The 25,978-nt window shown below is 51.2% G+C and overlaps 1 protein-coding gene across 1 annotated transcript; it reads right to left on the bottom strand.

Annotated features, from left to right (window-relative positions):
• LOC131286031 (spectrin beta chain, non-erythrocytic 1) lies at positions 1-24,744 on the bottom strand. The gene is made up of 13 exons (XM_058314889.1): positions 24,574-24,744; positions 22,214-22,381; positions 16,425-16,541; positions 10,620-15,806; positions 10,405-10,550; positions 10,091-10,141; positions 9,571-9,685; positions 3,660-9,503; positions 3,354-3,590; positions 3,040-3,265; positions 2,025-2,171; positions 1,096-1,599; positions 1-287 (listed from the first exon to the last, which is right to left on the bottom strand). The coding sequence occupies exons 1-13, from the start codon at positions 24,691-24,693 to the stop codon at positions 1-3; spliced, it is 13,149 nt and encodes a 4,382-aa protein (XP_058170872.1). The 5' UTR covers positions 24,694-24,744.
• Between the last annotated feature and the right edge of the window lie 1,234 nt (positions 24,745-25,978).

Genomic DNA, 25,978 nt, shown 5'->3' with positions numbered 1-25,978 from the left:
TTAGCTCGAATTTTTCGACTTCTTCTTCGAGAAAATCCTGAAGACGCCTTTCTTGTCCTTCGCACTGCCGTCCTTGCTACCGCCCTTGATGAAGCTGGCCTCGCTTTCGCTTGAGCTTTCGGCCGAATGGTGTCGCCCGGCACTGCCGCTACCGCTGGCGAACGGACCAAAATCCTGCGAGAGGCTGCTGTTTCCGTTGCCTCCTGCCGGTGGCGGTAGGGTTGGGGGTGCTCCTGGTGGTGGTAGGGAGGTCGGCCGGTTAGTGTCGAATCTCGTTTGACCCCAGCCTGTAGAGAGCGGTGTGTGAGATAGGAAAACAAAAATTAATAATATATAGATAACACGGGACGGAAAAATTGAATGGAATATTTCCTGCACCAAAACCATAAATGTTAAATTATTATTTCATCATCACTAATTGTTGTAAATACAGTTCAAAAACCTTTCTTATCACTTCAATAACACCAGGAGATAAGTCATAAATGTATTTTCGATTATAAGATTCGGAAGTATTCGAAAGAGTTAAAAAAATATATAATTCTTTTAATAAGGTATTTTTTCTGGTTTTGCTGCTTCAGGTGGAAAGATGGAAATGAAAACTTGTAACCTTAAATATTGACCTTCAACTATGACGAAAAAGTTGTTCAGATAAAACTCAGAAACTAATTTTAAACATTAAGATATGTTGTGTGTAATGTTTGATTAGAATTAAAAACCAAGCCATCTGTAAAATCCAACCTCTACAAACATATTCTTTATTATTAATTAGAAATAGAGGAAAACGAACCCATAGGATAAGAAAAACCACCTGCATAGAATAAATAACTACAAGAATCCAAAATTTTGGATCGAAATTCAACTGTACAAAACGTTAACCATTAGCTAAATACCAATACCATTAGTAAATCAGAAGAGGACGAGGATAAGCATCACCGTGAGAAAATGATTATCAAAAGAACGCCTCAAAAGACCCAACAATTATCGAAGAGGGCTTTGAAAAGGGATTGGAGTCAGTCCGTTAGTTAGTGAAAGTGAGAGAGAGACACCAGGAAGGAATGAAGCATATTCGTTTTGGGCCGTTGGCGGACACTGTACCGGTGCTGAAGCCATCCAGGTTGATGTTGTTGCCGAAGGTGTTGCTACTGGTGGAGTTGCTGCCCGATGAGGGCGCGTGATGATGGTGCAGCGACGGATGCTGGTAGCCATTGTTCTGATACGGTAAGTGGTCGCCACCGTTTCCAGTCTGTGCCAGTGCTGAGTTGGTTCCCGCCCCGGAAGGCGACGTCATTGGATGATGCCAGGTTGTGCGAGAGGTGTTATTGTTGCTTCCGGTCGTCGGAGGAGGAGGCGGTGGGCCCGGCTTACCGGCGGATTGCTGTTCGCGCCGGATAAACTGGTCCATCTGCTGCTTCTGATGTTGCGGGGGTACGTGAGGATGATGATGATGCTGATGGGCGCTAGCGGGTTGCTGATAATGCTGCTGTTGCTGTTGCTGTTGCTGGTGATGTTGCGTTGGATGCTGATAACCGGACGGAGGCTTCAGCGGGGTGAAGGTACTCAATGGGGGTGATGTCGCTGGTAGCGGTGGTGGAGGATACTCTACAGGACGACGGCACAGCGGGAGGGTTCGTGGGGGACATGTTGGTGTGTGGTGATAGCGACGTCAACAAGTATGGGGAATTTACGTGATGTGTTGTTTTTTGGGGTAAGACACAAAGATTAACAACATACCATTACACATAAAGATAGTATCATAAAGACATATAATATTTCTAAAGCCAAACTTAACCGTTACTATAAAAATGCGGCCGAGCAACGTTTGAGCAAAGTATTTAGAAGTTGAAACTAAATGAGAAGCAAGTTTTTTCATCTGGAAATCGTATTCAGTACGATCCTTTAGTGTGGGCGATTCGGGAGAGCTTAACGGAAATCAATTAGCACCAACCTGATCGTACATAATCGTCTTTGTATCGTGTAATTGCAAAGGTAATGCGAAAGGCTTCCTCACTCTCTTTCGGTCTTACCTGACGAACGTAGTTCACTTTGGCGTAGCCAAACTTCTTCGCCATTCCCATTGCCATTCTGAGGAAGTCCGGGCGCCTTGGCGGTTACGGCACCTGGTTGTAGCGAGTACGGGCGGTTTCCACTGGTAACGTTGCCGTTGTCGTAATCTAGAAATGGAAATTAGATAATTTGAGCGTTATTGAAAGCAGTTGGTATGCTGATAAGAGGGCGGCTTAACATCTACGATTGCATACGAATAGTCTGACTATGTTGAAGATGAACAAAAATACAAAAATTATATTTTGAGTAATTTAAGTCCTCTGCAACTTGGCTTTGTTTGTACAAATTCTAATACATGCAGCTTTAAGCTGTATCCTGTTCCATAGTCGAAAAATATACGTATCCCGTCGTCCTCGTATAATATACTACGTCATTAGACTATTTGAAATTTGAATTGGTCAAAGCGTTTTATTGATTTTCTGATCAAGTAGCCGGTATTTTAAAAAAATGCAACGTGATTATCTTCTTGGGCTGCGATACAATCCAAGTGAGCACTGTGGTCCTAACTGATGGTATCATCTATTTGACCGCGTGCATTGCAGTACATGACCCTATCGTAAGTTTTATGTTAATTTTTTTATCGATTTATGGAGGAGACGTCGCGCCAACAACCATTTTGGCTCATAAATACGCACTAAGTCATCCCAAATTTGCTTGGAACTGGCATGTGCTTGAATTAGTCGCCATGCACTCCAGCAACGAATTGCATTTTCAGCCTTTTCTCTAGCTCTTCTTCAATCCCTTCCCCTTTTGATTTCTAACTTCAACTTTATCTTTAGCTCAGTTACGTTGGCAAGTTTCGTCCCAATTTACATATTGCCCTGAATCTTTTACTACCGACTAACTTAATTCAACAATCTCAAATACTGGAATCGCATATTTCATTAGATGTTTACAATAGCTCAAAGGTAGAAAAAGGTAATCTACAATATTTCGAAAACAATTTTCAATTATTTTAAATTTAACGTTTCTTACCACTTCCGTTAGGGCTACCGGTGGCGCCAACCTTCGAGCGCATCTGAACCGATCCGTTGTTGTTGTTTAGCATATTATCCGCACTGGACTGACGCTGCGGGACGGGCGGTGGCACGCCTCGGGGCGGTATCGGTGGTTTATCGGCCAGGCCGTATACCATATCCTGCATCGGGCCAGGGGAAGTGGGTGACGGTAGACTATGCTGCGAAGATGACATCCGTTGTTGCTATTGAACGAATGGCACCAAAACAATAAACAAAGGTAAGATTTCCTTCAAGTAGTAGAGCACTTCCAAACTAGAGACGTGATCGTACCTGAAGCTCCTGCTCGCGTAGTTCCTTCTGTCGCAGCAGGAAGTTGGTCTGCGGTGTGTTGAAGCTGCCGTTGCTGCCCGAGCCCGACTTGGCACTGTTGAGCGAGGTACGCGAATCCCGCCGCTGACTGTCCGGCGACGAGGTGCGCGAACTGATGGAGGAAGCGGCATCGCTGCGGTCCGGGGTCGGCGATTGCGTTGAGCTGATCGACTTCATGTCCGGTGCGCTGTTGTTTTGCTGCAAACAAAAAGAGAGGTCGATCATTAGACTACCATTAGACGATGGACCCAGGGCGTGGACGGGTACCTTGACTGATTCATCGTAGCTCATGAGCTGCAGGTTCGGTGGTAGGGCCGCGTGGAAAGCGATCTTGTTCACCCACTCGCTCAGTGACTCCTTCGAGTTGGTCATGAACAGAAACTCGGAACCATCGAGCAGCACCAGCCGGAATACGTTCTTTTTCTTCGTATAGTTTTCCGCTCGCTCGCATCGAGCGTTCAGGATGTTCACCGGTGCCGTGGCCGCCTTCTGTAGGGCAAAGTCTTCCGCGTCCTTGAAGAAGCAAAGTAGCTGCCCACAAAGGACGGTGTAGAAGGGTTTCCAGGAGCGCACCGGAGCCTTCTTGCCACCCGACTGTAGCTCGTGCTTGCGCTCTAACGTACCCTGCACTTCGACGGGCGGCAGTAGCGATGCGTCGGCCTCCGGGGCACCACCCGGACCGCGCTGATTCTTGCGGAAGCTCTGTGCCCGACGGCGGGTCGTGAAGGACGGAGCGCGCTTCACGGGCTTGACGCCCATTTTCATGCTTTCCGCACGCTTGATGTTACTATCCGAACCGCGACGTAGCCGCTCCTGTAGCATCGTGGCAAATGAGTTCGACTTTTGCACCGGACTGGCGGTCTGGTCGACGCCGGAAGCATTGCCAGCCGTCAGCGAGGTGTTCATCAGACCCGTCGACGTGGCGGATACATCGTTACGATCGATCGCGCTGCCACTGCCCGGGGACAGGGTGTGATTGTGATGACTAGTGGACGTGCTCAGGCCACCATTGTCGCTGTAGCCGTTGATCGCCGAGGAGGTGGGCGCATCCCTTCGGCGTCGCTCCTCGGTAATGCGCTGCACTTCCTTTTGCTTCAGTGCCTCGTGCCGTTCGCGCTCGATGCGTTCCTTTTCGGCGATACGGGCCGCCTGCTCTGCCTCCAGCTGGCGCTTGAACTTCTGTTCCAGCAGCGTGATGCGGCGTAAGGCTAACACCTTATCTTCCTGGGCGGCCACCGTCTTCTCGAAGTCGTCGTGCTTGCGCAGCAGATCCTCGACCTGCGCGATCGACTCGCCCAGCTTCGATTCCTTCAGCTGAACCTGCCGGCTGATAATCCAGCCCTCCATGTCTTCCGCTTCCTTCAGGAAGCGCTGCGTGTCCAGATTGAGCTCGTACATTTCCGCTCGCTGCACGATCGTCTGATCGAGCAGGCGTTTTCGTTGCTCGAGCACAGCAATTTTCTCCTGCACCTCGGCGGCCAGGAAGTGGCCGTCTTTGATTAGCTTCCGGCCGGTTCGGTTGAACACCTCGAACGCATCCTTGCGCGCATCCACCTCCGTTCGGTGCTCCTTTATCTTGCCGATCAAGGCCTCTGCACCGGCCACATCCTTCGCCAGGTCGGGTGCGGTAATCTTTGCCAGCATCTCGTTGATCCAGGCCATTAGGTCACGGTAGTCATCGAAGTACGCCTGCAACTGTTCCGCCTGGGCCAGCTTCTCCTTCCGCTGAGCCGTGCGGTCCTTCAGCTCCGACCACACCTCGATCGTTTCGTCGCGCTTCACCTCGATGTGCTCCTTCGCGTCCGGGTAGGTATCGCCCAGTTTCTGCGCCTCGGCCACGACCGACTCGAGCTGCTCCTTGATGGCACCCAGTTCCGCCTCGAACGCTTCGTGTGTGCGCACCAGCGATTGAATCGTTTCCAGATCGTGCCCGTAGTCTTCCGATAGGACGGACGCGATCTTCTCGTTGATCCATTCGATCGTCTCGTCCGCCGTACGATCAAACACGTGCACCTGGCGAGCTCCGGCAAGCGCTTCCTGTCGAGCCACCACCAGATCCTTCAGCTCATCCCACATTTGTCTCGTTTCGTCGCGTTTCGCCTTGATGGTATCGCGGTTCGGATTGCCCTCAGCGAGCAGTGACTCACCCTTGGTGACGCACGAAAGCACTCGAGCTTCGTTCGAGTTAAGGTTCGAGACAAACGACTCGAACTGCGCCGTCAGCTGCTCGACGTGCTCCACATCCGTACCGTACTCCTCCGAGCCAGCCGTTGTCATCTGCACCTCGATCCACTCCTGCAGATCGTCGACTTCGCGCACAAACTCGTACAACTTCTTCATCTCGGCCAGCTTCTTCTCGCGCTCGGCAGCCAACCGATTAAGCTCCTGGAAGTGGTACTGAATTTTGTCGTTCTTGATGCGAATCTTCTCGCTGTCGAAGTGGGCACGCTCTTGCAGCCCGCTGGCAAGCTTCTCGATCTTCTCCACCGTCGGCCGGAACGCAACAAGCTCGCGCTGCAACGCGTCCAGCTTCTTCTGCAGTGAGCTCACCGAGTCCTCGTCTTTGCCGTAGTCCTGCGACGAAATGATCGGTTTCTTCTCGCGCAACCAAAACTCGGCCTCGTTTGCTTCGGCGTAGAACTGCTGGCTCTCGACAGCGTCCAGCAGCCGCAAGCGCCTCACGTTCGTGAGATTCCGCAAGTTGACCAGCTTACCCTGCAGCTGCCCGCACTGGCGCTCGATCTGCTCCACCGCGTAGTGGTTGTCGCGGATCATTTGCTGCCCGCGTTGCACCAGCGCCGAAATGATCGGCTCCTGGATGAGGATTTCCGCCTCCAGCGCTTGGTGCTTCTTCTGCAGGCTCTGGACCGCCGTCAGGCTGCTGCCAAGGTCCTTCGAGGCTGCCTGCGGTTCCTTCTCGTTCAGCCACAGCAGCTCATCCTCGGCATCGCGCAAGAACTGATGCAGCAGCAGCGAGTCTTCGAGATTGTCACGGCGGATCGTGGTCGGCTCGTGCAGCGAATGATACCGCTTGACCGTCATCATCGCACTCTCGTGCAGCTCGTCCTTTAGGAAATGGTCCGAGGCGAGCATCTTTGCATCCGTCACCTTGATCTGCTCGCACGTGTCCGCATGGTGCGCCACATCCGCCTCGAGCATGTCGTGCTTCTTCAGCAGGTTGTTCACCGACGCCAGATCGCGCCCGTAGTCCTCGGAGGACAGCTGCGACTCGACCTCGTCCATCCAGTTGTTGAAGTCCTCCAGGCTGCGCTGGAACAGTAACGCCTCGTATGCTTCGGCTAACCGTTCCTTCTTCTCACGGGACGCTTCCTGGAGCTTCTGCCATTCGCTTTCCAGAATATCGAGCTGCTCCTGCACCAGATCGCTCGCGTAGTGTTCGGCGTTGATAAGCGATTCACCCTCCTCGATGATTGCCGTCACGCGACCCGAGTTGGCCAGCAGTTCCGCATCGAATGCTGCATGCTTCTGGATTTTGCTCTGCAAGTTGCTCGGCTCGCGGTAGTTTTCATCCAACGCGATCTGCATCTTCTGGTTGATCCACTTCTCGACCTCATACAGTGCGCGCAGGAACTGCTGCAGCTGGAGGCTTTCCTGTAGCTTCTGCTTGCGTGTGGCCGCCGAGGCAAGAAGCTTCTCCTTGCGTGCCGTCACCGCGTACAATCGCTGCTTGATAACGTCCGCCTCGAACGGACTCTCCGAGAGGATCTCCTCCGCGAACTGTTCCAACTCACCGATACGATTCGAGTGGAGTAGCTTCTCGAACGCTTCGTGCTTCTTGATCAACGCCTCCACGGCGGTAAACGATTCACCCAGATCGTCGTTGTTCAAGAATGCCTCCTTGTTCGTCAGCCACTCGACGATCTGGTCGGCCTGCTCCTTGAAAAGCTGCAGCTGGTGCGCCTCCTTCAGTCCCCGGTTGCGACCCTTCCACGAGTCGTGCAGGTGCTTGTTCAGGTCCTCCAAATTGCGTAGCGCCTTTTCGACGTGATCGTTTCGGATGCCACGCTCTCGGTTCTCCGCAACCAAGCGCTCGCCGTTCTCCTTCAGATCGTGGAAAATACGATCGCGACCGTCGATCTCAGCCTTCCGTTCGTGGTGCAGCTGAATCTGCGCCTTGCAGTCCCCGATCGTGGCCGGGCTGGCGGCCGAATCCATCTTCTTGATCATGTCGTTCGCCCACAGCTCCAGCTCCCTAACGTTGGCGGTAAACTTGTGCGCCGTGTAGCCTTGCTTCAGCACCTCCGTACGCTTCACGCTCGCGTTCTGCAGCTCCTCCCACTGGCGCTTCAGCTCATCCAGCTTCTCCACGATGTTGATCGCATTGTCCGGATACTTGTCAGCCAGGGCGGCGGCGCTGGTTTCGTGCTCGCGAATTTTCTGCTCCACCGCCGTCATATCGCGTTCGATGGCTTCCTGTTTGCGCGTCAGAGCTTCCACGGCCGTTAGATCGCGACCGGTGTCTTCCACGCTCATGGCGAGCATTTTCTCCGCAATCCGCTCGGCCGTATCGTCCACGTCCCGGTTGAACACGTGAATCTCGTACGCACCGGCCAGCAGATCGCGATAGCGGCTCAACGCACCCTGCAGCGATTTCCACTTGTTGTTGAAGTTTTCCCGCCGCTGCTGCACATTCTTGCCCTCGACCTTGTCCTGGTTCACCAGCTTGTCCGCCAGCTGGTTGATGTTCTTGATGCGCTGATCGTCCACCCGCATATCGCTGTCCACGTCGTCCAGCTTCCGGCGCAGGGCATTGCAGTGCTCCAGGTCGCGTCCCGTGTCGCCGGCGTGTATCATCATCTCCTTGTCCCGGATCCACGCTTCCAGCTTGTCGAGCTGCGTGTTGAACTCGAGCGCGTCCTGAGCCTCCTTTAGGCCGCGACTGCGCGACGCCAGCTCGTTCAGCAGTACGTTCCACGACTGCATCAACTTGACCAGCTCGTCCTGGATCTCACCGGCACATTCGTGCTTCTTGCCGACCAACCGTTCGCCCTTGTCGCGCACCTCTCGAATGCGACCCTCGTTGGCGTTCACTTCCGCATCGAAGGCCTGCAGTTTCTTTAGCTTCTTCACCTTGTCCTCCATGTTGCTCACGCCGGCGTAGCTGTGGGCATCCGCTTCCAGCTTCTTCTGCTTCTCGTTGATCCAGGCGCCTGCCTCGGCGCAATCACGGATGAACTGGGCGTACAGCAGCGCATTGGCCAGTTTCTGGCGGCGTAGGGCACACAGATCTTTCACCTTCTGGCGCCGCTCGACAATTTCGCGCAGCCGCCGACGGATGTTCTCGCTATCGTAGTGATTCTGTTCCACCAGCTTGCGACCGTGCTCTTGCAGGATCGCAACCTTCTCGTCCTGCGTTTGGATCAGCTTCTCGAACGCCTCGTGACGCTTGACCTGATCCTGCACCACCTCCACCGTCTGGCCAAAGTCGGAGCTAGACAGGGTGGCTTCCTGGCCGCTGGAAATGTTGTCAATCACCTTCGCGTCGCGCATGAAACAGAACAGATCAATCTTCTGCTCCAGCAGGATCTTCTTCTTGTTGTACGCCGCGTGCAGCTTCGCCCGTTCGTCCAGCAGTGCGGAACACTTCTCCTCCACCTCGGTTGCCGCGTAATGTCCCGTCTGCACCATCGAGTCACTCAGTTCGTTCAGCTCGCGGAACGTCTGCTCGCGCGCTTCGATCTCACCGTAGATCGCGTCGTGCTGGATCTTCAGGGCCGTCGCACCCGCCGCATCACTAACGTGCTCCTCGGCCTGCAGGGCCGCGCGCAGGTTGGTGGCCCACGACATAAGATCGCGCACCTGCGTCAGGAAGTGCTGCAAATCGCAGCTCGCATGCAGCTGATCGTTGCGCAGGGCGGACTTTTCCTTCAGCACGTTCCAGCACTGAATCACATTCTCCTGCTCGGCGGCGATGGCCTTGGCGTTGTCTCCAGGGTATTTCGTCTGCAGGCGCAATGAATCATCGACCAGTACCTGCAGCTGCGCCTCCAGCGGTACGAGCTCATTCTCGAACGCCTCGTGCTTGCGAGCCAGTGCCAGGGCCGAGTTTAGATCCTTGCCAAGCTCACTCGACAGAGCAGCGTTTTTGTCCTGTACGGGAAAACGGAAAATATCCAGTAATGAGGCGAGTGATAAAGGTTGGTACAGGGCGACTTACCTGAATGCGGAACAGTGCCTCTGCCGCATCTCGATGAAACCGATGAATTTCGCCAGCAGCGTGAAGTTTCTTTTCACGTGCATCCAACTGCTCGAGCAGTTGTTGCCAGGCATTGCTGTGGAGGTAATCGAAAATTGGATTTATTCTGGGTACAACCATTTTGCAGAGGTTTACAAACAATAACACTACAAACAATAAACTGTTACACATGAAATTAATAAATTTACACAATTCATTGATGATAGACAAAGGGCAGAACAATAAAGGGTTTAGCAACATATGAGAAGGTTGAATGGACAAAATGCTAGTACTATTTACCGGTTATGATGAAGAGAGTAACTAATTATTGCATTGCAAATAGCGAGTAATATTACTAGATTGTTATAAACAAGAACGTATTACGACACATTATGTTACGATCACATACCAATAACAAATTACAGAAAACACATACGGCTTACGTGCGTAAGCGAACAAATAAAGCACATCTTGGGGATCAGAAGGAAAGTCTTGGATTTACCGTAAATTGTCGTATAGCTCAACGACATCCAACTGTGCCTCGGAAAATGATCTTCATGGGTCATTGAGTTGATACACAGTATGAGGGTAAATGTTTATCGGTAGTGGTACACACGGAGGATAGTAGAGTGGAGAAGAGTAGTAGAGTACAGTAGGAGGAGGGCATGCACGGAAAGAAACATTTTCATTGGAATAAATACAAAGGGTAGAAAGATTCTGTAGGTTAGTTTTTGAGATGTACAGAGCCGAATCGAAGGTTGTTGTTAGGATTTTGGGGTATCTTTTTTGTTTTTAACGCTGATCAGCCCCACTTACCTCAATAGTTCTTGCCGTTTTTCAATTTCCGACACATACGGACTGTCTCCGCCGATCAGTTTTTTGGCGAAATTCTCACACTGATTGTAGCGCTCCGCTCCAACCTCAATGCGGTGCTTCAGGTCATCGAATTTGTTTTGCAGAATCTATTGCGTTGAGATAAGTTGATGTGTTAGTTTCAAATCGTTTGTACACTGTACTGCAAATATACTTACAAGCAAATGCTCGTAGTCATGACCGTAGTCCTCTGAGTTGACCGCCTGTTCCTGCTCCTTGATCCACTGCTCCAGCTCGGCCGACTCGACAAAGTACTCGTGACGGTATAGGCTCTCCATCAGCCGCAGCTGGCGCTGGCCGGCAAGCTTCTGCAGTGATTTCAGCATCTTCTCGATCAGCTGCTGCTTGGTCGCGATCACCTTGCTGTCCGGGTGCTTCGCAGCGATCATAGCCGTCGCCGTGTGGCCCATCTCGGACACGATACCGGAGTAGGTGTCCAGTTCCAGCTCGATCACCTTATGCTTGGTTAGCAGCTTCGTTGCCGAGTCACGGTCGCGACCGTAGTCCGACGAACGGAGCACATTGTTGCGCTCACCGAGCCACGTCTCGATTTCGCCCGCCTCCGACAGGTACTGCTGTGCTTTGAGCGAAAGTTCCAATTTGCGCGATCGCTCGGCCGATTGCTCCTGCAGATCCACCCAGGCACGCTCGAGCGCATTGCACAGTTCCTTCACCTTCGCCTTCTCCGGGTGATTCTGGTTGATCAGGTTTTCGGCCGACGTAAGCGCCTTGTTGATCATCGGCTGATGACCCTCGATTTCGGCCTCTAGCTTTTTGTGCTTCTTGGAGAGACTCTGCGCCTGGTGTAGGTTCTGACCGATTACCTCCGACCGGGCCGCCGGCAGATGCTCGTTGATCCACTGTAGTTCGGTATCGAGCTCGAACACGAACTTGTGGAACCGTAGGCTCTCGTCCAGCGCTTCCCGACGATGGCGTGCCGGTTCCTTTAGGCCCGCGAACTGCGTCTGCAATTTCTTGGTCTCGTTCTGGATGTTGTTTGCATCGAAATGGCCCTCGTGTGCCATCTCCTCGCCGGTGGTGACCAGTTCGGCCACCTTCTGCTCCCACAGGGCTATATCGTTTTCGAGCACCTGGTGCCTGTTCATCAGCTCCTTGCAGCTACGCAGATCGTTTCCGACCTGCTTGCTCTGCAGGGCGTGATCCAGCTCATCGAACTTGCTCTTCGAGTCCTCGATGTACCGGTTGTGCTCGCGCTGCAAGGCCGCCTGCTCCAGCCGGCGACCCTTCTCCAGCGAGGTCGCGACCAGATCCTTCCACTTCCGGTTGACGCTAGCGAGCATCTCGGACACTTCGTTCGCTCGGTTGTTCGTCTTGATCAACGACTCGCCCTCTTTGTTGACGATGCGTAGCTGCCCTTCATTTGAACGCAGCTCGCGCTCAAACGCCTTGTGCTTCTGCAGTTTGCGTGGCAAATTCGACAGGTCCTTGTAGCTCTCATCGCTCGCGATTTTGGTCTTATCCGCAAGCCAAGTGTTCAAGTCGTCCACATCGGCCGAGAACTTCTGGAAGTCCTTCGAGGCCTGCAGCGCGTTACGGCGCGCTTGTGCCAACTCCTTCACACGCTCCCGACGTGCCAACACCTGCCCCCTGCGTTCATCGATGTACGTTGCGTCGTAGTGGTTGTTGCGGATCAGCTTGTCGGCACCCTCGGAGAAATTCTTTAGGATTTTATCCTGCGCACCGAGCGAGTTCTCGAAGTCGATGTGACGCTTCATGATGGCCTCCACGTCGTCCAGCGAGTTGCCCAGATCGGTGTACTCCAGGTACGCTTCGTGGCTCTTGGTGGTTGCGTCGATTTTGTCCGCCTCCCGGTTGAACATCTGCAGCTCGATGCACTGCTGCAGCTTCTTCTCCTTGGCCAACCAAGCACCGTGCAGCCGCTGCCGTTCGGCCTCCAGTTTGGCAATTTTGTTGGCAATCTCCGCGTCTTCCGATAGGGCCGGATTGCGCTCGAGGATCTGCTGGCCAAGTTTCGCCAGCTGCACGAACTCATCATCGTGCGCATTGATATCCTCGCCAAGGTCCTTGTGTTTCTTAAGCAATTTTCCGGCCGTCTCAACGTCGCGAGCCGTTTCTTCGGCGTTCAGCTGATTGTTGCACTCCGCAATCCAGTTCAGCAGCGCCTTGGTGCTGTTGTTGAAGATCTGCTGCCCGACGGCATTCTCCAGTCGCGAGCGGCGCTCCTTCGCCTTCTCCTGCACCTTCTGCCACAGGTCCTGGATGTCGCGCTGCTTAACGCTTACGTTCTCCCGCTCGGAGGGGTACGAGTTCTTCACCGTGTTGCCAAGCAAGTTCACCCGGCTGACCTTCTCCTTGACCGGCGCAAGCTCACGCTCGAGGTTCTCGTGTCGACGCTGCAGTGCCTGGACGGTTTTTAGATCCGGACCCACCTCGGCCGTGTCGAGTTGGGTCATCTTTTCGTTCATCCAATCGATCGCCTCCTCGCACGTCCGGTAGAACAGCTCCACGCTCGAGGCACCCTCAAGGCTCTTCTCCTTTTGGCCCTTCAGGTAGTTCAGGTGTTCCCACATCTGATGGATCTGGCGCTGGCGTGCTTTTACCTTGTCCAGCTGCGAGTGGCCCTGGCGCACAAAGTCCTCGACGTCCGAATCGATCGCCTCGACACGCTTCGACGATGCCGATAGATCGTTGACGAACGTCTCGAACTGCCGCTTCGCTGCCTCCACGCTTCCCTTCGGGTCTTCCGTGCGCAGCATCTTCTCCTTGTCCTTGATCCACTTCTCGAAGTCATCGCACTCCCGGTAGAACCGAAACAGGCAGATCGAGTCCTCCAGCAGGGCTCGGCGGCGTTCAGCGAGGTCTTGCAACTGATCGTACGTTCCGTTGATGTGCTTCTGTCGCTTATCGACGCTATCGTTGCTGTCGATGACACCGGTGCCGTCGTCACCCTTCGTGCGACGCTTCACCAGCGGTTTCACCTGGCTCACCTTCGCCGGTCGGACACGCTTCACCTGTATCACCTCCTTCACCAGGATTGTCTTTTTGACCTTCTGCATCACCTTCACCTTCTCGGCCTTGCGCACCAAACATGGCACCGGTCGCGGATCGATCTCCTTCACGTAGTTCGCCGGCACAAAGCCTTCAGTGCCATCCAGCTTGCGCACGTTCCACCAGTCGGCATTGTTCTTGTTCTGCAGGATCATTACGTCACCCTTGGACACTTTCATGTTCTGGCCCTCGAATCGATACAGCGCTTGAACGTGCGGTAACAGCTTGTTTTCGGTCACCGTACGATGTTCCAATCGCTCGACGGGCTCATCCTCCCAAACCTCCTTCGGCACCAGGCGCGTCTCGTTGACCCATTCCTCCTGTTCCACCTCCTGTACCGGTTCCGGTTCGGCCGATAGGTCCAGCGTGCAGATACCGGCTTTGATGAGCTTCTCGGCCTGCTGATTCAGGTTCAAAATGTCACCCGAGTAGGCGTTCAGCTCGCCCTGCAGATCACGATGACGCTGCAGGAGTGCCTGAGCCGACGGTTCGTCCACGCCGAAGTCATCCGACGCCACCAGAGCCATCTTCTCGTTCAGCCACGAGTCCGCCTCGTTTGCATCGGCATAGAACTGATACGCTTCGGCCGCATCCTCTAGCTGCCGTTTGCGCAAGTCCACCAGATCCTCCAACGCTTTCCAGTGTTCCTGCAGGGACTCGATCTTACCCTGCACTTCCGGCGTGCGAGAATGCTTGTCGCCGATCAGCTTTCGGCCCGCCTCGGTGATCTGGTTGGACTTTGGCTTACGCACCTTCATCTCATCCTCGAGTGCCTTGTGCTTCTGCTGGAGCGACATCACCGCCCGTAGGTCCTTTGCCGTAATTCCCGCCTTACAGATGCGCTGCTTGTCCACGAGCCAACCCTCCTCGTTCTCGTGATCTTCGACAAACTGGTAGAAATCGCGCGCCTCATCGAGACGGCCTCGCCGGGCCGCGCTCATCGCTTGCAGCTCCTGGTACAGCTGGGCCAGTTCCGCGAGTTTCGCATCCAGCAGACTGGTGTCTTTGTAGTCGCCCCGTTTGAATGCCTCGCCCTGGCGCACGTACCGCCGTTGCGTCTCCCCGAGCGTCGTGACCTGCAGCTCGAGCAACGAGTGTGCCTGCAGCAGCTCCTCCACACCGAGCAGATGCGGGCCCACGTCCTCCGAGGCGAACTGAGCCTGCAACGCACGGATCGTAGTCATCGTGGCGTCGATCTCGCGCAGCAAGTTCATCAGTGAGCTCATCTGCGTCAGCTTCTGCTTGTGGTTCTCCAGCAGCTCGAGCAGCTCGCGCCACTTTGTGATGACCTCCAGCTCGCGCTTCTTCACCCGCTCCTTGCCGTGGTAGTTCTCCTCGTGCAGCTCGTTGCACATGTCGGTGAGATCGTTGAAACGATCCGCCCGCGCCAGAATGTCGGCCGAGATCGCCTCGTGCTTCTTCACCGTCGCATCGACCTGGCGCAACGCCGGCCCGTACCGCGGATCCGTCAGCACCTGGATCATCTCGTTCAGGTAACCCTCGCGTAGAACCGACTTCTTTTCGAACTTAAAGTTCAGCTGCTCCAGCTTCTCCTGCCGCAGCAGCTCCTCGCGCAGTGCGACCTCGCGATTGTGCTCGGCGTTTTCGAGCCGCTGCCACGCCTTCTCGATGTCGTTGATCATCTTGCCATCCTGCGGCGTGTAGTGTGGCTGGTTGAGCGACTTCAGCAGCGTGTTGACGTGGAAGTACAGTGCCTCGATTTCACTGCGCTCCTTGTACTTCGGCGGCTTCTCGACCGTGCGGTACTCTTTAAAGGCCAGCAGCTCGCCCTGAATGCCCTCGACCGAGTTCGGAAAGTTGCGCTTCTCCAGCTCGACCGTCTTCGCCCGGATCCAGCTGAGCAGGTTGGTGATCAGATGCTCAAACTGCATCTTCTTCTTGTCCGCATCCATCAGCTTGTTGACGATGTTGGCGATCCGCTTGCCGCCCTTCTGTTCGCTCTTCATGCGCGCGAACGTGTGATAGTACGAGGCCACGTACGTCAGGATCGACTTCTCGTCCGGTCGGGCCGTGTCGATGTCCTCCGCGTCCAGCAGCTGCGGTATGCCGAGCTCCCGTTCGGCCACCTCGAACGCGTGGTTAAGGTTTTCGATGTTCCGACCCGGCATGAGGGTGCTGTAGTCGAACAGGTCCGGCCGGTGCGAGTGGATAAGCGCATTGAAACCGAGACCCGAGCGCCACGAGTTGGTAAAATCGGTAATGTGTACATGCTGGTATCCGTGCGTTTTGCGCTGGCACCACAGCAGCAGCGCGTCTTTGGCGGACTTCTTCTCCGACGACTCATTTTCTTCGTCCTACAAGAGAGCAACAACACCAAACCACGCATTAGGAGTCATTTAGAGTCATCAGGCAATTTTACATCGAAATTAAGCAGTTAGCCCGCAATCATCTACTTAAACAAATCCCTGGGGCTCACAAAAATCTCACGAACCTCAAGGTCAATTTGATTACCATGCGACTCCTTTCCCGGGTGAGGGAGACCGACCCGAGGCTCTAGACAAGAGAAATGAATTCTAGCGCAAGTAAACATCGAACTAATCTATGGAAAGCTGCGGATTAACACCTTTTCGGAAACAGGATTGGAACCACTCCGAGTCGCGTCGCGTAGACAAAACAGGTTCTCCAGACAGACCTGAACCGAATACGGACTCCGAACCGAAGATGGCTAGAAACCCATTCGAATGGTCCATATTTCATCTTCCTATCTTCAACTATCCTACGGGGTGATAACAATATGTAATCTACTTTTAACAGATAAATGGCTAGGCTGGAGTGGTTCGAATTCGTAAAGCTGGCCATTCACGAAGCAGCGGGACACAGTAAATTAATGATTGTATTAGCATAATACGCAAGTTTATCGCGACGCTCGGGAAGCAACACCACCCCTCTCCTTACAGATGCCTCAAACTTACCACATCGATTTCGATTTCCTGAATCTGGAAGCGAAGGATGATGGTCCAGATCAGGCCGAGAATGAGGCGCGGATTATGGTCGACGATATCTTCCGCACCGATCGATTCCAAACGAACCTGAAACGAAACAAGAAGTAGCGCATGAGGGAAGCGTAATCAATGAATGGTGTTGCTGATCGATCGAGGTTATGGTCGCATTTCTCGTACCGGCCCTTGTGTCTTACAAATCGATCGTCAGCTAATAACGTCATACAATGGGGATGGACATACTCCAAACGGGAGGTCGGCGGGTGGAAAAGAAAAGCCGCACTGGTAACTGCTAATGAAAAACTAATCAGTCGCGGTCATTCCCTCCTAACCAAGCCGCGGGCAAGTGTACCTTTTTTCGGCGATCAGCTTCTTTAAAATCGTCTAAATAGGCAAGAAAAGGCTGCACACTGAAACGGCTTTCATCCACCGTTAGATCTCACGGCGGCCCACAGAAAAAAAAAACCCCACCAAGAAATCAACCCGGACCCGCGATGGGCTCCGTTCGTTTCCCAATTCTCGGTCGTTAACTGTTCGCCGAAGTTGCTCGGTCAGACTAATTGAATTAGCTTCAATCTTCTGGCGGGCGCACGGCAAAAGTGCGCACTCGGCACTCGACGAGCAACCACCTCCCCCCTTCCCCCCCGGGGCCGGAAGACTCCACTCCGTATTCTAGCCTTTTGGGCCGGACCTGCTCAGGCTAATTTACCGCATACATCACCTGTTTTGCTGCGTCCTAAGCTTTCGCTGCTCCCCTTTCCCTGTTTCTTTCGCGTACGCTGGGTTTACTCTTTAATTGAAAAGCTCAAGAAACACTCCTCGAAGAAACGCGAAGAATGCGCCAACTTCACGAACCGGTATGGAGCCGTGACGGTGAGAAATGAATTCCGGCATTTCTCGTTTCCTACTAAAACCGCGGAGCTCGGAGAGCCTCTGGTTCTGGTGTGGACCCCCGGAACCGTGTGAAGAAAATAGATTACGGTGCAATCAGCACCGGTCGAGCCGGTGAGCAGAAGAGCGTCAGACAAATGGCGTACAAATTGTTTATTAGTTTTAAAGTCAATAGTTCATCTTCATTTGAGTTTTTCTGCGTGTTATGCGTCGGAGCGGTTTAACACTAGAGCAAGTAACCGAGGCAAACCGATTCTCTGTAGTTTCTGCTAATGTGTGCTCTTAGTCAGGTGCTGTGTTTCGCTTTTTATATTATTACATGTAAATTTACGCTCCGTAACGTTCAATCTGATGGATTGGTTCAATCATCGTGTTATTATTTGTAAAAAATACCTAATTACAAGGTACATTATACAAATGACTTCAATTTTAGCACTGATTTTGCTTACAATACACAATTTTACATTCAATTCATCTAATATTTGGTTTATGATAACTGTAGATGTGTGAAATAACAAAAAATCAACAGCTGCACGTAAACGCAACAAAAATTGTGTTCTGATTATATTCTGGATATTCTTTTATGTAGGAACACTAGATTTGAGGTTCAGATTCATGAATATGTATGAATCTTTGCTTCAATTTTGAATGAAAGATTCATGTCGGGGCAGAAGCTGCAAACATGTTGAGGGAAGACCTTTTATTTTGGTCGGTCGATTTGCGCTCATCGAAAATTGGCCAACAAGCAACAAACCGATGGGAAAACTAATAATTAGTTAGTGAAAAAGTAATCATTAATACAGCTTAATAGAATAATGGATAGGCGCTTGGTTTGAAGCTTGAAAATTTTTGAATAATTTTCAGAAGTTTTATTATTCGCTTTTGTTCGTATTAGATTCTTTGCCAGTTTTCAAATGCCTGGCAATATATTGAACTAACATTTTTGCACTTCGCTAGAGCAATTTCTTCTTGTTCAGATGTTCCATTTGCCTTTTGGCCCAGTGTATATCTGTAAACATAAAATTAAAATTTTCGAAAACATTTTATCTCACTATGTTTAATAAATCCAAATACGAGAACATAAATCGGTCCGCAATTACTCATTCGAGTCCGATACAAAAAGTCCATGTCCTCTATTTCCCACAATTTGCACATTCATATAGCACATTCATAAACGTATCCGCCATCGTAACGGTGGCGAAACGAGAAGGTTAACGGACGGCCAACCAAACCGGGACAGATCGCAGATCGTTCCACCGCCGAGGGCGCTGCTGTTCCGAATCACTAATTCAATTTGGAAAATGGATAAAATGCAAATCACGCCCGGCGAAAGCGGCGTACGACCGCGTGTCTCCGGCCCGGCACTAACCCGGGCCTAACTGTCCGTCGGTCAGGGAACTTCCGAGTCACCAAACTAAACACACCATCATATTGTGGATATTTGAACCACTTGCGAGAGAGTGCAAAGTACGCGGCCCGGCCGGTAAATGGTCCACGCGAAGCAAAGACAAAAGCTAGGTCTATTGCGTCGGTACGGAAGCGAAATATCATATGGCATTTTGGTCACTTCTTGCAGCCCGGACCGGCTACAGGGCTTACAAAGGAGTGGTCTAATGGAGCCCGGCACGTTTCATGGTTTCCTAATGGTTTTCTTTGCAAATTTGCTTTGCCGCCTAAAATTCCCCAGAAGCTGAGACGAACCCAAGGCGGCACAGGTTGTGGTTTTGGTACGTGGTTATAATTGCATTAACCGGCCCGGGTGACCAAAGGCGAGCCCGTGCGAGCAAACAAACAATGGCTACGTAACAAACAGATGCATTACGCATTCAACCAGTTTCTCTTTTCCTGTCTGAAGTATCCAACACTAGTCGGTCACTTGTCGATTCAGCCAAAGTCCAGTTGCACCGGGAACCACCACCTCATGGTGGCCTTTGCCCGAACTCCGCATTAACCGGTCCGTCTAAGCCACCGGCGGGGGAATTGCGATTCACGTTGAGGCAGAAAAGTCGGAAAAACAAATCTCCCCATTTCCGGACAAAGCCATTTTGGGGCAAAACTCAAGCCACCGGCAGGCAGCGCGTGTGCGTAACTCGGCTCGCCGTAAGAAAGTGTCCCATTGACGGGAGGAGCCGTAATGTTGGGCAATTTTGCACTCTCCTTCCTTCCGTTTGGTCGGGTCGGTGTCAGTGAACCCGATGGTGCTGAAGAAGGATGCGGTGGGCAGCAAGCACTAATGTCCACAGCTCATGGCGTACGCGCGTTAGAGAAGCGTGTAACCGAAATGCAGATGCACGAGAGGAGACCACACTTTGTGCGAACAAATTACCCACTTTGGCAACAATCAGGCTGCGGTGTTTTGAGCAGTTTTGCAGCGTCCAGCAAATGGGTCTATTAACACCTTTTGCAAAACACTCGGGCCAAACTCGCTGAACCGGCTGGACGGGACGGGCTGCTCAGATCTCTGGCTCTGGCCGGTTTTCAAGCCAAGGTATAACCTTTACCCCGACACTCACTCATACTCCATTGCCGACGTTTGAAACGTTCCAAAACACCACTTGCAACCGCGTATTAGTCTACTGGGCACTCGATGATATGGCCCAGTGCACTTAAAACGCACTTGTGAAAGTGAAATCGCCAGGAATGCGCCCTTAAACCGGAAGACTAACCGACTGCTGGCGCACACTAGCGGGTACCGTTTGTTCCGTTGCGATATCAACAGTAAAAGTGGCTTCCTACGTGGCGATATCCATAATTGGCGTGCTGTATGGGTAAGCTAAACTCTTACGGTCAGTAAAACGCAACGGAGCAAACACTTAGGCTGCAAAACAGCCACTTTACCCCCGAGGAGTACTCGGAGGGAAAATGGTGAAGTCTATTGCGTATCGTTGACTCGATTAATTGGTAGTCTATTTTCGTTTCCTATTTTCTCCTTTTCCTGAGGTTCCCGCGAAACGACGTTGCTTGTATTTAAAATCTTAACACTGCATTTTAAAAGGAGAAAAATAAAAAACAGGTGTGCAAGTGGTGTGAGACGCTGCATCCGATACTCGATATCTCACCGTGACCCGACTGCGATGACGTGTGTGGAGCTACTATAATTATTGTATAAGGGGACAGTGCTGTTAGATTATGCAGGTGGCTCCGGTGGCGAACCATGCCACGGCTCAAAGTGGAACCCACAACGAGCGGCTTGAAATGGAACGTGATCTATCGGTTATTGTTTGGAATTTTTCTACTGCTGTTTTAATGCCTTTTTCAAAAGTGTACCGCTGTGTAACCCCACTTGGGCATTCATAACTGGATCTTGATAGTGATCGAGTAACTACCCGACGGAGTGGCACGACCACCGAAGCCTCAGGATCTTCCCAACCCGCAAGCCGTCATAGGGCGAGCCGTCAGCGAGCTTTCAATGGGACGTGACTATCGTTTGCTCGGTAGCCGAGTTCGGTAAAGCAAATAGCAGCATTAATGCATCGGTAATGCCTATCGAACTGGCGCGGATGGGGTTCACGATCTGATAGGTTTCCGATGGAAGATACCTGGCTGCTTCCAAAGAACTCACTCGAGAGGTAGCGAAAGCGCTTCTCAAGAAGCGTCTGGATTAAACCTCAAAATCTCCAGCTTCAATCGATCGTTCTTTTGTCATAATTTTTCAGTCAGCATTTTTCCAACACTTTGTAGCGAAACCACGTTCCCGCTGACAATGAACACGACGAGAGAAAAAAACCGCCAAGCCTGTTGGACACGTTTTCAAATGGTATATTATTCCCTGCAATCGCCACGCACGCGGTCGGACACCATTGTTGTAGCTCCCGTGCATCAAGGGCTTGCTGAATCACCCGCCAACAGTCGACACACCAAGTGGAACGGGAAGCCCCTCTCCATTCGACCCAGATATATTGATTAAATCGCTGCCTTGCCCCCTCCTAACTCCGGTCCACTCTATTCGGTCCTATTGGGCTGCCCCGGTGGGATTAGCGTCGATGGGATTAGCCGGCAAGGTTTCCTCCGTATGACATCCAGAACTTACAGCCAGTACAACGAGCTTACGGAGCCCTTACGGGGACCCTCTGATGCTCACAGAAGTACAAATGGTTGAACACAATAGGCCTCGCGGACTGCACATTACCGATTGGCTGTTCGAGTTTATTTTTATCGATAACTTACTGCACGGATTCATACCTTCGCTTCGATTTTAGACTTCCCGTTTCGAAAACCGATGACGTGGATCGGATTCCCAAAAAAAAAGCGAGCAACGTGTGTGTTTTGTCCAGCGGTACACAATTGAGTCGTGATTCACACGCCGCTACTCCAAATGTAACGCCATAACCTGGGTCAAGGTTGAGCGATTCCGGCAGTAGCGCACCGGCGGGCGTTTTTGTTTGGGGTTAAGTTGTCATGCGTGTCGCCACCCCGTCCGGGACATTGCATCATGGTTTTATGAGTTAGTTTCGTTTGTCCCCCCCGCTTCGCGCAGATGTATCAAATTTAATTTTTGTCGATGAACCAGAGGCGCGAAATAAATCATTCAGCAAATTGCAAAGCACATTAGCCTGCCGGGTTCCAAGCTAGAAGCGGGGGTAGGTGGTAGATAATTTGTAGTCGTGTGGAGATTCCACTTTGCGCAAGTGAAAAACGAACAACGCGGCGGGTCCGCTCCAAATGTGCACCGATCCGTCACGGGTGCTGTTACGTGTACCGCAAAACCGAACGAAACCCGGGGTCGAATTAGGAAAGTAAAAGTTTTTCACCCGTTTTTTACTACCATTTGAAAATTGTATCCATCGAATAAATCAACAGTGAGTTTTTCATATCCTGTACTCCGAATTCCTGCCAATTCCAGGGTTATTGCGTGTGGCCTAGCTACTTACCTTCGTGTGCAGGAACGCCAAACTTTTGTTCACGTTCTCTATCTTATGTACACGCATGCGGCCACTGTTCGGCTTGCCCAGCTTCTCGCCGGAAATGATTTCCAGCAGCTTCAGCAGCTTTATACCGTCCGCCAGGTCGATGAACAGGTCGTCGACCTCCATCTTCGCCTGGAATGGATGCGAGAAATATGAGAAAAATGCGAATTAGTAAATGCTGAACGTTGTTGAAGTTTCTTTCTCTTACAGCTAAAAAGAAAATATGATCAGTTTATAAAAAATGTCTTCCTTGATTTCCTTTATTGTGCAAATTATTGTGTCGAACCACAAGATCGTAGAATATGTATCCTTTCAAGGAATTCGCGATTAACTGAAATGCCGGAGTCCGGGCTCTCAGATTATGTACTATATTGATATCAGAAAATGTGTGATCCTTCGCTTATCCATACTGTGCCCAGACTACGGATATATTTTGGATGGAAAAATATGCCCGAACATAAAAATAGTTCGTTCAATCAATCCTCATAACATAATGAAAGGTTCGTTGCCGAGGAAATTGGCAAACAACAGCACATCAGCCAATCAAATAATACAAAATTTAAAATGCCAAAAATTCTGACAGCGCTCCACTAAATGTGGACATGATTTATGAACCGATCGTGAACCCGCGTTTCGTACGGAATACGCACGGAAACCCACAATCAGAGCTACCTGTCGGACACGTTCAACACCCCCCGCTGGTGATAATTTGTCATGTCAGCGTTCGGAAAGAATATCGATCCGGTAAGTAACACGCACGATGGCGAACGAGGCGAATGACTCCGGTTCCTTATGTCATTAGCAACACGTTCGAAGTCGACAGAGGGGGAAGATACTGTGGAAAAGTGGAATGGACGAAGGCACCCCGGCGCTGGATTCGCGAGATTTTCATAATAATCAAAAATTCCGTTATTCATTAGCGAACATTGCTGCGAATGTAGAACGCCCGCCGTCGATGGTGTTAAATTCATTTCCGTTCCGGTTTACGATCCGAATGGAACCGTATGACTCACTCGGCACACGGAGAAGAAGTAGCGGAAAGAACAAAAACGAGATCGCTTGGACCAGGATGCGAAAAAGGAAACGAACGCCATCTTTAGCCCCCGGTCAGGTCGTTTGGCATTCGGAGTGGTATGCAATAAAACCTTGCGCCTACGCAGACATCCCTTTGTTGGCCGGTACTTTACGACTCGGTTACATGTACAGCGGGCAGGGCCGGCTGTCCAACCGTATGGAAGGCTGGTACATAATAAAAACCCATGTTCTACAACAAGACTCGCCAGTCGAAGCTGCTGCCTTTGCGCAGAGATATAAGAAAAAAGCAAGACCTTGCAATGGTTTGTGGCCTGCCTTTGCGTTCGAATATTCGCACGTCGTCGTGGCCCACTAACCTCCAAGTGATGGCTTCGTACGTGTGGTTGTGGGGGTTGGGTATTTGTTGTCACCTCCTAAGAGGGTTAGCTCACATTTTCTTTTCCGTAAACCCCCCGCCACCAAATGGATCTCCGGGGATCGACAAAGCTAGCTAGGTGGGGGACAAACAAACAATGACGCATTCGTGCGAAAATGCTCATCAAGCTGCATATAACCAGACGCGCCACGGTAGGGAAAATTGCTTGAAAGATAAAACATTGAGTTTCCCTTTTAACGTCCACCTTCCAAACATGGTGTGGTGCAAATTTTTCTAGCACCCTTTAACAATACGAGGTGCCTCTCAAGCAGCACGATCCAACGAGCCTAGTCGTCGTTAGGAGAACCTGCCTGGAGTGATGACTAGGACCACACCCCGGTTGTTGGGGCTCATAAAAACAGCTACAGAGATTGCATGATGATGAGCAGCGGGTATGAGTTATTCATTTGCACTGATGGAAAAATCACCAGGCGCAAGCACCGAGCTATCCCTCGTATTTCATTTCCGATCTCAGTCACTAAATCAACGCTCGGCGGAGCCTTCAACAGGTATTGGGGATTTCTGGCACCTACGCCTCCGTCCAACAACGAGGAGGTCGCTAAGGATTGGCCGTAGCAAATTACTGTCATTTTTAACACGAACTTTACGCACATCGTAGACGGAGGAGGCCATGGAGTGTGGAACGGTCGGAAACATTCAGAACCAAGGTGTGCCTTGATGGAGCATGGCATCAGACCCGAGTAGAATATGTTCCAAGTGATAGAGACCGCACGGCTCGTTGAAAACGGGTCCTTGGAAGCGGAGTGGTGACACTCCTATGCTGAAAGTTTGCGTTTGAAGCATGGTTCTATTTCTGGCTCCAACTTCTAATACCGCAGCTGGAAGAAAAGGCCACAAAGCGGCAAACACTTACCTTCACCAGGAACGAGTTCATCCATTTTGTGAACGTCTTCTTCTGGATGTGCAGACGCTCCTCCTGCAGCGTCTTGATGCGCTCATTCTCGAACTTGTGTATGCCTTCCCGTTGCGTCATGTTGGAGCGCTGCTGTACCTGGAACGCATAGCCGCCCGGTTCATAATTGGAACCTGCAAATGTAAACGGACAAACAGGAAAATTAGCATCGGTAATGAGGCGGGTGAGATTAAGCAAATTTGCTGAAGGAAGTCCCCACAGGCCGGTTGCGCAAGGTAAACATTGAAGGGTTCGGGAGTCTGCACCGCAGAACGTGAACGTACCGCCGGTTCTTCGTAAACATTTACCGCTAAATTGGATGGAGAACGTTGGTAGAAAAATAACAGGAACTGAGTGCGCTATCGAGTGTTACCCAAAGTAGGCATTGATGTAGATTAAAGAACGGCTTTTCTTAGGCTATAGGATCTTTGATTTTAAACTTAAGTTTCTATACCACCTTGAAAAGATACCGATAAGTTTTTTTTTCACATCGAGAAAATATTGACGACTCGTGAAACCACGCGTAGTTACAGTATGTTCGATGTCGCAACATACCCTGTAACTGTATCCCAAGCCTAGTTGGACACAGTGAAATGCATTCATTTCTATATTATGCAAACAGTCGAATGGCTGCACCTTGTCTCGCTTAATAAAAAAAAATCCACCACAAATACTTCTTATCTCCAGACGTTCGATGCAATGTAGGCGGGTATCAGACAAGGTAGGGAACAAATCGATGCACACGTCGGTTAAGGACGTCCTGCATCGTTACGTAGTCCTTCTGGTTGACCTGCTTGATCTCTCGTCCATCAACAGGGCGCTCTTTAATGAGCCGCAGATGAAGGAGTGATTGCTACCGAAGTAACGTAAAGTGCATTAGTTACGAGCTCCTGCGCGGGCATTACAGTTCAGTACAGGAATCAAAACAGAGGAGTCACAACGAACGAGGGTGACTTCACGGTGGCATCCGGTGTGTAAATAAAACACACCGAAAAGACCTGGTTGACCATAACGTCGCAGGGAGGCGATAAGGAACGCTGTTATCATTGGACGCGATTACACTGGCAAGCACGCCAAGCAAAGTGATTTTATTGACGCAAAGCGTACATTGGAATTCAATTATCGTGGGATTTAATACCGAAAAGAGGTAAGTAATGGTTTGCTGGAGGAAAGATTCTCTATCGCACAATTTTGCGTTTGGTAGGAAATTTGTTCAAAGTTACGGTGTGCGATAAAGATCTAAATATAAATAGAGATGAACCATTGCATACATGCTTCCGCCTTCCTCAATGTTAAACTCATACTTATGCAACCTAAGATATGATAGGATGGCTTAGGCACACGCCCTGCTCTGGTCGGATGTATA

The sequence above is a fragment of the Anopheles ziemanni genome, chromosome 3 (assembly GCF_943734765.1).
Source record: "Anopheles ziemanni chromosome 3, idAnoZiCoDA_A2_x.2, whole genome shotgun sequence".
NCBI classification, from domain to species: domain Eukaryota; kingdom Metazoa; phylum Arthropoda; class Insecta; order Diptera; family Culicidae; genus Anopheles; species Anopheles ziemanni.
The sequence above is the reverse complement of the archived record's forward strand: the minus strand, read 5'-3'. Positions and strand labels throughout refer to the sequence as shown.